Source organism: Rhinatrema bivittatum, chromosome 2, assembly GCF_901001135.1.
Source record: "Rhinatrema bivittatum chromosome 2, aRhiBiv1.1, whole genome shotgun sequence".
Taxonomy (NCBI): domain Eukaryota; kingdom Metazoa; phylum Chordata; class Amphibia; order Gymnophiona; family Rhinatrematidae; genus Rhinatrema; species Rhinatrema bivittatum.
Genome location: NC_042616.1, coordinates 143,591,056 through 143,603,191, shown reverse-complemented (window position 1 = coordinate 143,603,191; position 12,136 = coordinate 143,591,056). Strand labels below are relative to the sequence as shown.

Genomic DNA, 12,136 nt, shown 5'->3' with positions numbered 1-12,136 from the left:
TCAGAATTCACTTTATATCCTGCCTGTGCTAATGTATGCAAAAGCATTTCAGTTGCTTTCATACATGCAGAACGTGTAGATGCTGAAACTAACAAGTCATCCACGTACTGGATCAGTGACACACCCACTGGAAGTTGAGTACGTACTGCCTGAAGATCTTTAGACAAGATTTTAGAAAAAATAGATGGACTTTCTACATACCCTTGCGGTAATCTAGCCCACTGATAACTCTGCTTATCATATTGGATGTCTCAGGTCCTTCTGGCTTCTAGGAAGGTATCTATCAGAAGATCTTATGAGGTCAAATGGAGGAGGTTTGCCATCTCTTTCCCTACCACTTTGGGCTCTTTTTGGATTAGTGGCTTATAAATAAAACTGGATTGGTTTGCCCTACACAAAGCTGCTCAAATATTTTCTACATCTTTCAAAGCCTACCTAGTCTTAAAACCAACTTTCTTAGGGTACCCATTAATGTGATTAGCACTTATCACCCACATGTAGAAGGAAATCCCATCTCTGTATAAACTTTAGTTGTTCAGTTTTTGTGGGGTTTGCTTTAATTGAAGCTTCCCATTAAGCTACTCATAGTGTCACAGGACCTCAATATGGTACTTTCCCAGCTAATGAAATCCACTTTTGAGCCACTGAATTCTTGTGAGCTCGTGGAGTGGAGTGGATGGGGTAGCCTAGTTGTTAGAGCAGTAGACTGAATCATACTGCACTAGGCATGTGCTTTTGTTTCCATGTCATTTGTATTGATTTACTTCAAAATGACACAAACTACATAATGTTTATACGGCTTGTGTGATTTTGGATACCCTCCATTTCAAAAAATCCCTTGGCCTACCCCACTCCTGTCTACCCTTCAAAGAATGGTGTTCGTTCAGTCATCTCCCACCCTATCTGCATAAAATAAGATAACAGGCTCCAGTCAGCCCCTCTCCATCCCTGAGCCCCCCCCCCCCAACCTTCCATTCCTTTTCTTAAAGTCCCAAATTGAGCCAGTAGAAGACCTTGTTACTTACTCTAACATAGCTCTGAAAATGCTACATTAGCTACGCTGTATAGCTAGCACAATATTATGTTGTCAGAGCAACACTAGTAGCTTTGTGTTGCTCTGACAACAACAGAATACTACAAGAGCCATCCAGCATCTTCAGAACTACACTGGAAATGAATCAGCAAGTATTGGGGATTCCTGCTGCCAGCTCAGTTTGAGAACCTTAGGATGGGAGAACTCGGGTGTGGAAGACAGAGCTGGCTGGAAGCTGACGTGAGCTTATTTTACAGAGGTTACATGGGCTGACACCATTTTTGTTTCAATTTGTTTTCTACTTTTTTTTTCATTTCATTGTGTTTATTTCATTTTAAATTAAATAAAATAAACCACAAACAAATTTAAAAAAAAAATGTTTTCACTGCACATGCATCTCAAGTTCTACCCTAAGGTTGTGTTAAATTGTCATGTTAACCAGTAAATTATCCTACCAACATTTGTTCTATTGCCATGTTCGTAAAGGTGAACAAGCTTTGCACAGTCTGAAGTGGACCAAAGCCCATAGACATTCCACTCAATTTTTTGGTTTCATTTGACCCTGACAGACCTGGGCTTGCTATAACAAAATGTATAATTTCTAATTGGATAGCAGATTGCACCTCCTTTTATTATGCTCAAACAGTTCTGACTTTAGGGGACTATGTCAAGGCTCATAATCTATTAAGACTTGCAAGGTTGCAAAATGGGCTTTTTGTCACACATTTACATGCTATTATTGTTTAGACATTGATTCTTAACATGATAATAGGTTTGGTTGGTCTGTTGTCCAGAGTCTCTTTGAAGAGTAAAATCCAACTCCATTATCCTTAGGGCCCATTATATTTGAGATTTTCTTGAGCCCAATATTCAAAAGATCTAGCTGTCTAAGTTAAGAATTAGGTGCTTAGATCTACCTAAATAAAAATTCTCCTAGGATAAGCAGGATGGTAGTTCTCACATGTGGATGACATCATCCAATGGAGCCCAGCATGGAAAATTATTGTCAAAGTTCTAGAAGCTTTAGCCAGCAGACTGAGCATGTCCAGCCTGCTACTAACCTCGCGTCCACGCGAGGCCCCCTTTAGTGTCTTCACAGACCACGAGACAACTGCACCACGGAAAAGGAGCTCCAACCTTTTCAAATTTTTTCTTTGATTTTCGAGTTGTTTCCCAGATCCTTGTCAGGTCCCCCTTCGCAGTTGGTGCCCCCTCGGTATGGTAGGTCCCTTTTCAGCCTTCTTTTTCCAACTTGTGGTCAATTTCCGACTCTCCACCCCATGATGTCCGTCGGTCATCGACAGCACGCTGGGTGTTTTTCATGGAGTCAACCAGTTTTCATCGGTGCCCCCAATGCCCACGGACCATGTCCATCACAGATCCGCATGAGGTTTGCATCTTCTGCCTGGGGGCCTCGCATGATATTTGTGGGTGCCATCTGTGCGATCAGATGACACCCAAATGACGTCGGGTGCACCTCGACAAAATGGAGAAACTTTTCGGGACCCCGAAATCCTCGACACCTGCATCAGCCTCTTCGACGCCCAAGGATCACGGAGAACCGTCTTAGTCTCTCCCTCGCGCGATCCCTCTAGCCAGCACCCCCAAGGATTGAGGAGAAGGAGATCGATCCTCAGTGGTCTCACCACTCCCCAGACCTTGGGGTCATCGACTTGCTCGGTGCCAGGGAAAGACCTGGCCGAGCACCAGAAGCAATCCAGGAAGCACTGGCACCGATCACCGTTCTGACACGGTTCCAGTTCCGGAGTGGCATTGGCAGCGGCCAAGCTGCCATCGAAGCGGCACTGGCTATCGGAGGCCCCATTCTCCAGTGCCCCCGGTAGCCCGTAGCGTTCCCCACTATTATCGGTCCCGGGCACCGTGCCACCTTGGGGACCCGAGGATGAGCCGGTGACGCCTTGTCCCCCTCTATCAGTCCTGACCCCTCAGGACTTCAAGGAGGAGTTGGACCACAGGGTGCAATTGGTGGTACTTAAGGCGCTGCAGAGAGTTGAGCTGCCAGCTCCACCAGCCCCCATACTGGTGCCCGAGCCTCCGTCATCGGTGTTAGCACCTCTGCTAGAGCATCTGGACGTCCTTTCTGGCGCCCTACCGACGCAGATGGTGCACGAGGGCCCCTTGATGCCCTGTCAGCCACCGATGCCCCCCACCAGAGCGATCCGAATCCTCAGGTCCGAGGAGGAGGAAGAGGCATCCGTTACCATGCGCCCTCACCCAGTGTTCCCTGAGCTATCGCTAGACACTTCCGGCTTACCACAGCCGATGACCTCCTCGATGCCAGGGGACCCATTGGTGCCGTTGGTGTCTCTGCAGCCTCTAAAGCTCTCAGAGCCCAGGGCTGATGCCCCTCACAGTCCTCACCCTTGGGACTCAGCCCAAGTGAGGAAGAGGGTCCCTATGACCCTTGGGGTGATGATTCCACAGACTCATCCTGCGAATACTCCAACGACCCCCTCTCAGAGCCTTCCCCTCCAGAGGAGTGGTGCTGGTCACCACCTGAGAACCTGTTGTTTGCGGGTTTTGTCAGGGCTATAGCTGAAGCCATTCGCTTGCAGCTCCTCACGAAGGAGGATGCACATCATAAGATGCTAGAAGTCCTCCAGTTCATTGGCGCTCCTAAGGAGATCGTGGCAGTTCTGATTCAGGATATTTTTAAGGAACTCCTCCTCCACATGTGGGAGTACCCCATCTCCGTCTCCCCAGTTAACAGAAAGGCCGATGCCACCTACCTGGTGCAACAGGCCCTGGAGTTTGAATGGAGGCAGCTCCCCCACCAGTCGGTGGTTGTGGAGTCCACCTTAAAAAAGGACCGGTGTTCCCGCACCCATGCCTCCGCTCCTCCAGGACAAGAGCATAGGGAACTCGACGCCATAGAGAGAAAGATTTTCCAGGGCGCCAAGCTGGTTGCTCGCATCGTGGCCTACCAACTTTACATGACTCAGTACAAACCGCAGTCTCTGGAAGCGGTCCAGAATTTTGCAGAGGGCCTTCTCCAGCAACATCAGGAAACTCTTGCCGCTATTGCCTCGCTGGGTCTGGAAGCAGAGAAACACAAGGTGTTGTTCCACCTACGGTGTTTTTGAAACTGCAGCCTGCTTAGCTGCCGTGGGCATTGGCGCCAAAAGGCTTGCTTGGCTCCAGGCCTCGGACCTCCAGCCGGAGGTCCAGGATAGGCTTGCTGACCTCCCCTGTACAGGCGAGAATCTGTTCGGGGATAAGGTCCGGGATGCAATGGCGCAGCTGAAGGACCATCATGGTACCCTCCAGCAGCTATCCGCTTGAGCTTCAGAAGGGCCATCCTCAGCCAGGAAATCCTCCAGAAAAGGTTCTCGTAAATCATTCTACCAGCAGAGGAAATATTACCCTCCAGCCGCTTGAACTCGCCGGTTCCAGGGATCGACCCTACCAACAGCGGGCCCCTAGACCCCAACCGGTGACCCAGCAAGCCCCAGCCACTGGCTTTTGACTGGCGGCGAGGGAGTTTAAGCCAGCTGGCAGTTCCCCTGGTGCCCGATCCCCCAGTCGGTGGCAAGCTTCTTAGCTTCACCCGGCGCTGGGAAGAGATCACGTCGGACTGATGGGTCCTCTCCATCGTCCACCAGGGGTACCGCTTGCACTTCAGCCAGCTCCCAGAGATCTCTCCCCTATGTCCATTGTGGAGTTCATCTGCCCATCTAGTCGTTCTTCAAACAGAACTTGCTGCCCTCCTTGCAGCGGTCGCAGTGGAACCGGTCCCTTGCAAGCAATAGGTCAAGGTTTCTACTCGAGGTACTTCCTCATCCCGAAAAGGAATGGCAGCCTGCCCCCCATTCTCGACCTCAGGACACTGAACAAGTTTCTCGTAAGAGAAAAGTTCAAGATGGTCTCTCTGGGCATGCTGATCCCCCTCCTCCAAAGAGGAGACTGGCTTTGCTCCCTCGACCTGAAGGAAGAATACACACACATTGCGATTGTCCCCAATCATAGGAAGTACCTCCACTTCATGGTGGAGAATGCACATTTTCAATACAAAGTGCTGCCCTTTGGGCTGGCATCAGCCCCCTGCATCTTCACCAAATGCTTGGTGGTGGTGGCTGTCTACCTCATGCATCACTCAGTTCATGTGTTCCCATACCTGGACGACTGGCTGGTCAGGAGTGACTCCCATTCCGGAGCCTTGCAAGCTCTGGCCCTGACGGTTCAGACTCTGTAGACTATGGGGTTCATTATCAACTTCCCCAAGTCGCACCTCTGTCCGTCCCTGCAGCTAGACTTCATAGGTGCCAGATTGGATACAGCACAAGTGAAAGCTTTCTTGCCCAAAGACCAGGTGATTGCCCTCACCTTGCTGGCCACACATGAACCGCCTACACACTCAAGGCCTTTGGACCGCTGCAAAGCACGTTGCCAGATAAACTTTCTGGAGCTTCAGGCAATACAGTACACCCTGTGGGCATTCCAGGATCAGTTGTTGTCCAAGGAAGATCTGATCAAGACGGACAACCAGGTTGCGATGTGGTACATCACCGAGCAGGGCGGCACGAGCTCGTTCCTCCTCTGCCAAGAAGCAGTGCAGCTCTGGAACTGGGCCCTCTCCCAAGGGATGTATCTGCGGGCGACCTACCTGCCAGGTTACCTTAATATGCTGGAAGACTGGGATACGCCGGGTGTGGACCTGTTTGCCTCCCCTCTCAATCACAAAGTGAGCAGATTCTGCTCTCTAGTAGCAGGGAACCGCAATCCAGCCTGAGATGCCATCTCCCTTCATTGGGGGCAGTTAGTGTACACAGAGTTTTTTAGCTCCTGGGACAGGACAGGAGTTAAGTTAGAGCATACGTTTGGAGGCCGGTTTACTCCATTGCTGGCATTAGTGTAGTTGTGTGTCCATGCAGCTCTGGAGGTAATCATGGATTACCTTCATTTTTTCCAAATGCTATGGTAAATTTTGTGGGTCAGCTGACGAAATCTCTGCTGCATTTCCTGCGCTTATCGGCATCCTGTAATACAGCTGCCACACGATCAGAGACAGAACATGAAGGGGTTAGACGTTGCACTACCCACCTTCAGTCCCACTTCTGAATCACTAACTTCTTCACTGTTTTATAACAGGGAAAGGCTTCCGCCCCATGAATCACTTGCAGTTCACCATATTAATGCAGGTTTCAACACTGTTTACATAAGGCTTTGACCGTATATATTTGTGCGCATTTTCACGTTATACTTTTGCACAGATTTTCTGCACACATCTCATTTGCATATCTTTCCTTTATTACATCCTGTGGAGGTGTCTGCTTTTTTCCACTAATAAAAATACACGCAGACAAAAATACACGCAGACAACTAGTGCCATTTTCACCGTGAGTCTTATTACATCAGCCCACTACATCAGCCCCTTTGTGTAAATAATATGGTTGTATAGATTTCTAAAAATATTACTCCTTAAAAACTATCCATCTATTGAAAAGTGCTTCCTCTTTTGCTTTTATAGTAAAAGATAGAAAAAAAGAGCTGAAAGTACCCAGGCTGGCTTTTTAAAAGAATGATTTTTATTTTTTTTTAAGGGTAAATTTTCAGAAGTATACCTAACTGCAAAGATAGGCATGGGGGGAGATTTGAAAGAGATATTTAAATATTTCAAAGGTTTTCATGCACAGGAGGCAAGCCTCAGAAGTAATCTTAGGAAATATTTCTTTACATAGAGCTTAGTGGATTCATGGAGATGGTGGAGACAAAAACAGTATTTGAATTCAAGAAAGCATTAGATAAATACAAGAGCAGACAAGATAAATCATATGGCCTTTTTCTGCCATCATGTTTCTCTGTTTTTCCTAGGACAAGCATGATGGTACTCCTCACACATGGATGACATCATTAGATGGAGCCCTACATGGGGTTTTGTGCATATTTGCAAGGGTTTTTGCGGGTGTTATTCCACGCTAGTCTTACACATGTATGTAATAACGTGGTCAGCGTGGCAAAAACACGCCCATAAACCCATGGCTGGTTGTGCTGGTTTTGTCCATGCGTCTACATGGGGTCCCTTTCCAGTCTCTTCTTTTCTGTGGAGCTGTTGTCTCGCAGTTGTGGAGCTTGTGCTCTGTTTTGGTATTAGCAAGCTTTTTCCTGATCTATTCATCAATTTTTTTTTTCTGCGGTGGGTCCCTCTCCATCTCCCGGCTTAGTTTATCAGGTGGTGGTAAGTTTTTATTCTTCTGTTCGGTCAATTCCTGGTGATTTGCCTCTTCGGTGGCCACTGGTCATCGACCACACACCAGGCCATTTTTGTAATGGTGTCATTGGGGTTTCGGCAGTGCCTCCTGTGCCCTCTGACCATGTCCCTCATGGATCTACATGAGGTGTATATCCTCTGTCTGGGGACATTGCACAATATTCGGAGGTGTCTTTTTTGCGACTAGATGACCCCCAAGAGCCGGCGTGCCGGTCTGCATAAAATGGAGAAGCTCTTCGGTTCGAAGGAATCTGAACCCTCAACTCTGGCGTCAGGGGCATAGACTTCAAAGTGCCAAGAAGAACCAATGGACAGTTGGACACACAGCCAATGCCTTCGGTGGAGAGAGGTGCTGGGGATCATCTGTCGTCCGTCTCTTCACGATCCAGGACCTCGGGACCATCTTCTTCCTCGGCACTGGGGAAGGACTGCGCCGAGCACCATGGAAGGTCCCAGAAGCATCGCCACCAGTCTCCGTCCTTGTACAGCACTGGGCTCGAGTTGGCACCGGCACCTGCTGTGATGCCCTCGAAGCAACTCCGCAGAGAGGAAGCACCGCTCTCTATTGAACCCGAGAGTCCCAGGCATTCCCCAACGATACCGGTGCTGTGCACCGATCTTTCTCAGGGCTCCGAGGGAGATATGGTGATGCCTCCTCCTCCTCTTCGGCAGATTTCCAAGAGGAGTTGGAATGCAGGGTGTCATTGGCGGTTGTCCAAGCCCTGCAGGGCATTAAGCCACTGGTACCACCGGTGCTTCCACTGGTGCTGGAGCCTGCACCCTCGATGTTAGCACCACTGCTGGAGCACCTCGATGTCCTTTTTGGCGTCCTCCCTACGCAGCTGCTGCCGGTGCCTGGGGGTCCATCCATGCCGCGGCGGCCACCATTTCCTCCTCCACCCAAAGTGATTCCCATCATGGGTTCCGAGGAGGAGGAAGGGCTGTCACAGCCCACAGCATCATCGAGATCCTTGCTTCTGTGGCCAGCATTTCCCGGTTCGGTTCCAGGTCCTTCGGTTGCCTTGATGCCCTCGGTGCCCAAGCCAAGGGGCCTGGGCAGGGGACTGCCACTGGTGTCTCTGGGTGATTTTAGTGAGGAAGATGCCCCATATTATCCGTGGGGGAATGATACCTCTGAATCTTTGTCTGATGACTTGGGGGATCTTCCTTCGGATCCAGCTCCTCCACCAGAGCAGCACCGATCACTGCCTGAGGACCTGACATTTGCAGGGTTTGTCCGGGCCATGGCAGAAACCATTCTAATTCAGCTTCTGATGGAAGAGAATGCCAGGCATAAGATTCTGGAGGTTCTCCAGTTTGTTGATGCCCCGAAGGAGGTAGTAGCTGTTCCCGGGATATCCAGCTAAATTTTATCTGGCTAGTTACTTAGCCAGATAACCCAGAGGCATTCTCATTATCTTATGCATGTAGGTCTCAGCTTTGCTTTTAAAAATGTACCCCTAAATGTCCATGCTATCCCTTTTTATTTACACACTGCCAGAGAACCTTGATGCATGTGCCATTCTGGAATATTTCACCATAGGAGTCACAAAATGCTGCAAAATCTACTCTTCCACATGTCATGGCCTTCCAACAATTTTTAAACAAATTGCTTCCAAACCAGGCCCAATTTATCCACTCAACTCTGAAAAACATGTTTTTAACAAAAAAAAATGTAATTTGTTTTCACGTTGTTTCCAATAATATGCTAGCCTTGGAGCACTTTGTGAAATTATTTATGATAAAGAATATTTAACTGAATGGAGCAAATCTAGTGAGATCCCCTTATTAAAAAAAAAAAATATCAGAGAGAATTCTTTGATAAGAAATTGGTAGTATGTCCCTCGGTACTTTCTGCTTCTTTATTCCTTTTCTATTAGAGGAGTAGGGGATCTACTATTGAAGGGACAAACACTCTATTTTACCTCCTTTTCACAACAAATTTTCCATACCTTCTTTACAAATGTATGGGGCTAAATTAATGTTATGTAATAACTCAAACTTGTGAATTTCACAAAATGTCTTCTTTATTGTAGGATTTGTGCTTAGCATCTGCTGTTTGTTTTTGTTCATAGGCGTTAGCAGATAAGATTGGTGTTGCCTGCTCCCTTGTTCGTGGAAATTACAACCGAGCTTGGAATATAGTTAAATTAGTTGATGATTCTCCCAAAGGAGTAACAGGACTTCTTCTACCACCTAAACCATATATTGTGGACCTGATGTATAAACCAGGACAATTGATGGAACTAAAAAGTGTGGAAGCAGACCATTATCAGCATATTTAGCCTAGTTCCAGACTTTCTAAAAATATATGTATGTAAGGTATCATTTAAAAAAAATGTATGTGGAGGGCAAGTTAAATTTAATTAATCTTTTCATGTGATGTTGAATTACAATTGAATGGAAATTTTGAGCACTAAAGAGTAAAATGTGTTTATGATTTTGATAGCATCAATTATAATTCCAGCGTTGCATTATCTCATATGGACAGAATTCAAGATATTTGTGAACTATAGATGTTTTATGTTTTTTGGTTTTTTTTTTAAATAACATTCTGAATTAAATATACTTGTGTTCTTCATTTTACTTATGATCTTTATGAAATGTTTTTGCTTTGCAAGTGGGTTAGTAGAAAACTATAAATGTTTTTCTTTAAACTAAAAAGAAAATATGATGTGCAGTTTAACAGGGCTGCTTTTCCTTGTTAGATTTACATGGAGGAATAGCCTAGAGCTGCTTTTCTTTCTTGTTAGATGTTAAACAAACAGTGGACTGTGAAATGGAGAATCCAGGGTTCAAATCTGCTGTTCCTTGTGATCTTGGGCAAGTTACTTCACCATCCACTGTCTCAGGTACTAAGTTAGATTGTAAGCCCTCTGGGGATAAGGAAATACTTACAGTACCTGAATGTAATTCGTTTTCAAGTACTGGAAAAGCGGAATATAAATAAATAATGCACAATGCTTAAAGTAGCAAGTTGGTTAATTGAAAATGGAAACAAGGTCTCCAGGATGACAATCATTGTGTGACCCTAAAAAAATCATATAAGTGTAGCCCCTACTTTAGGGTTCAAACTTAAATGAGCAGGGGTCACACTCAGTTCCATGTCTACGTCTGTGTACACAGTCACAAGTCCATTCAGTCCCAGGGCATGGATTCTCTGAATGGAGGGGAAACTGAATCTTCAGGGCCCAAAGCTGGAGGAGGAATAGCTGTTTCTATTGCTATCTGGGTATACTCACAGTCTCTAGAAACCCAGTTTCTGTGCCAATACCCACACTGGATATGTTGGTGGGGTATTCCAAGAACAAACTTTACTGCAGAAAATCTTTAATGGTTATCATTTGGCACTAATATACAGTCTCCTAGGACAAGCAGGATGGTAGTCCTCACATGTGGGTGACATTACCTGATGGAGCCCGGCACAGAAAACTTTTGTGAAAGTTTCTAGAAGCTTTGACCAGCACACTGAGTATGCCCAGCATGCCACTATCTGTGCATCCATGTGAGGTCCCCCTTCAGTCTCTCTTTTTCCACGGTGCAGTTGCCTCGCAGTTTGTGAAGTTCAGCTTCCTTCCTTTTTTTTGTGCTTTTTTCCCCGTTTCATCAATGGGTCCCCCTTCACAGTCCGTGCCTCTCCTTGGGGCAGTAGGTAAAATCTTTTTTTCTTCCTTTTTCACGGGCGATACCCAGTGTCCCATTCTGGGTGGCCCCCGGTCATCGACTGTACGCTGGTTGTTTTTCATGGTGTCATCCAGCTTTTGTTGGTGCCCCCAGTACCTGCTGACCATGTCTATCATGGATCCACATGAGGTTTGCATCTTCTGCCTGGGGGCTTTGCACGATATCCGAGGGTGCCAGCTGTGTGATTAGATAACCCCCCAAAGGCCGTCCTGCACGCCTCGACAAGAAGGAGAAACTTTTCGGTTCCATCCACACCTCCTTCAGAGTCATCGACACCGGGGAGTTACAGGGATCCCCTCAATACGCTTCCTCTCACTACTCTCCCTCTTACATCTGCCAAGGATCATGGGAACGGTAATCGGTCTCCTCTGGTCTCACCAGTTTCCAGGGCATTGGGGAAAGACTGGACTGAGCACTGTGGGAGATCCCACAAGGACCGACTCCGATTGCCGTCCATGTGCGGCTCTGGTTCCGGTGTCGTACCGGTGGCCAAACTGCCACCGAAATGACTCTGTGCCTCGGAGGCCTCACCAATATCAATGCCAGGCACCGTGCCTCTCTGGAGAACTGATGAAGAGCCGGTGATGCCTCGCCCCCATCCGACAGTCCTCACCTCACCGGACTTCTAGGAAGAGTTGGACCGCACAGAGCAGACTGCGGTGCTCAGAGCTCTACAGAGCATTGAGCCGCCCATGTCACCAGCCTCCATACCGGTGCTGGAGCCTCTGCCATCTATGCTGGCATCTCTGCTCGAGAGTCTGGATATCCTATTAGGCATCCTACCGACAAACGGTTCCCTGGCGGCCACTGATACCCCCCTCGGGAGCTATCCCTATCATAGGGTCCTCCAAGGAGGAAAATGCGGCGGGTGCTACATTTCCGAGGCCTCGTTTTTCCAAGCCTATGCCCGGACCCTCCAGCCTCCTGCAGCCCTTGGTCTCCACGATGCTGGGGGAACCGTCGATTCCCATGGTGCCCTCTGTTCCTCCGAAACCATCATAGCTCAGGGCTGTAATCCACCATGGGTCTCACTCACGCTACGATGGCCTTAGCGAGGAGGAAGGTCCCTATGACCCATGAGACAACGATTCTTTGGACTCTTCGTCCAAGTACTCGGATGACTCCCTCTCCGAGCCTTTCTCGCCGGAGGAGAGATGTCTATCTCCTCCAGAGGATCTCTCTTTTGCGGG

The 12,136-nt window shown here is 47.8% G+C and overlaps 1 protein-coding gene across 3 annotated transcripts in view; it reads left to right on the top strand.

Annotated features, from left to right (window-relative positions):
- The window catches only part of ARMC3 (armadillo repeat containing 3), a 641,613-nt gene extending 631,488 nt beyond the window's left edge, over positions 1-10,125 (top strand). For 2 of the 3 annotated variants that reach the window (XM_029588706.1, XM_029588705.1), the window contains one exon: positions 9,338-10,125. In XM_029588706.1, coding sequence (XP_029444566.1) covers positions 9,338-9,547 — 210 coding nt within the window. In that variant the 3' untranslated portion in view covers positions 9,548-10,125. The remainder of the gene's footprint in view (positions 1-9,337) is intronic. The other variant, XM_029588707.1, reaches the window with a different exon arrangement.
- Positions 10,126-12,136: the final 2,011 nt, after the last annotated feature.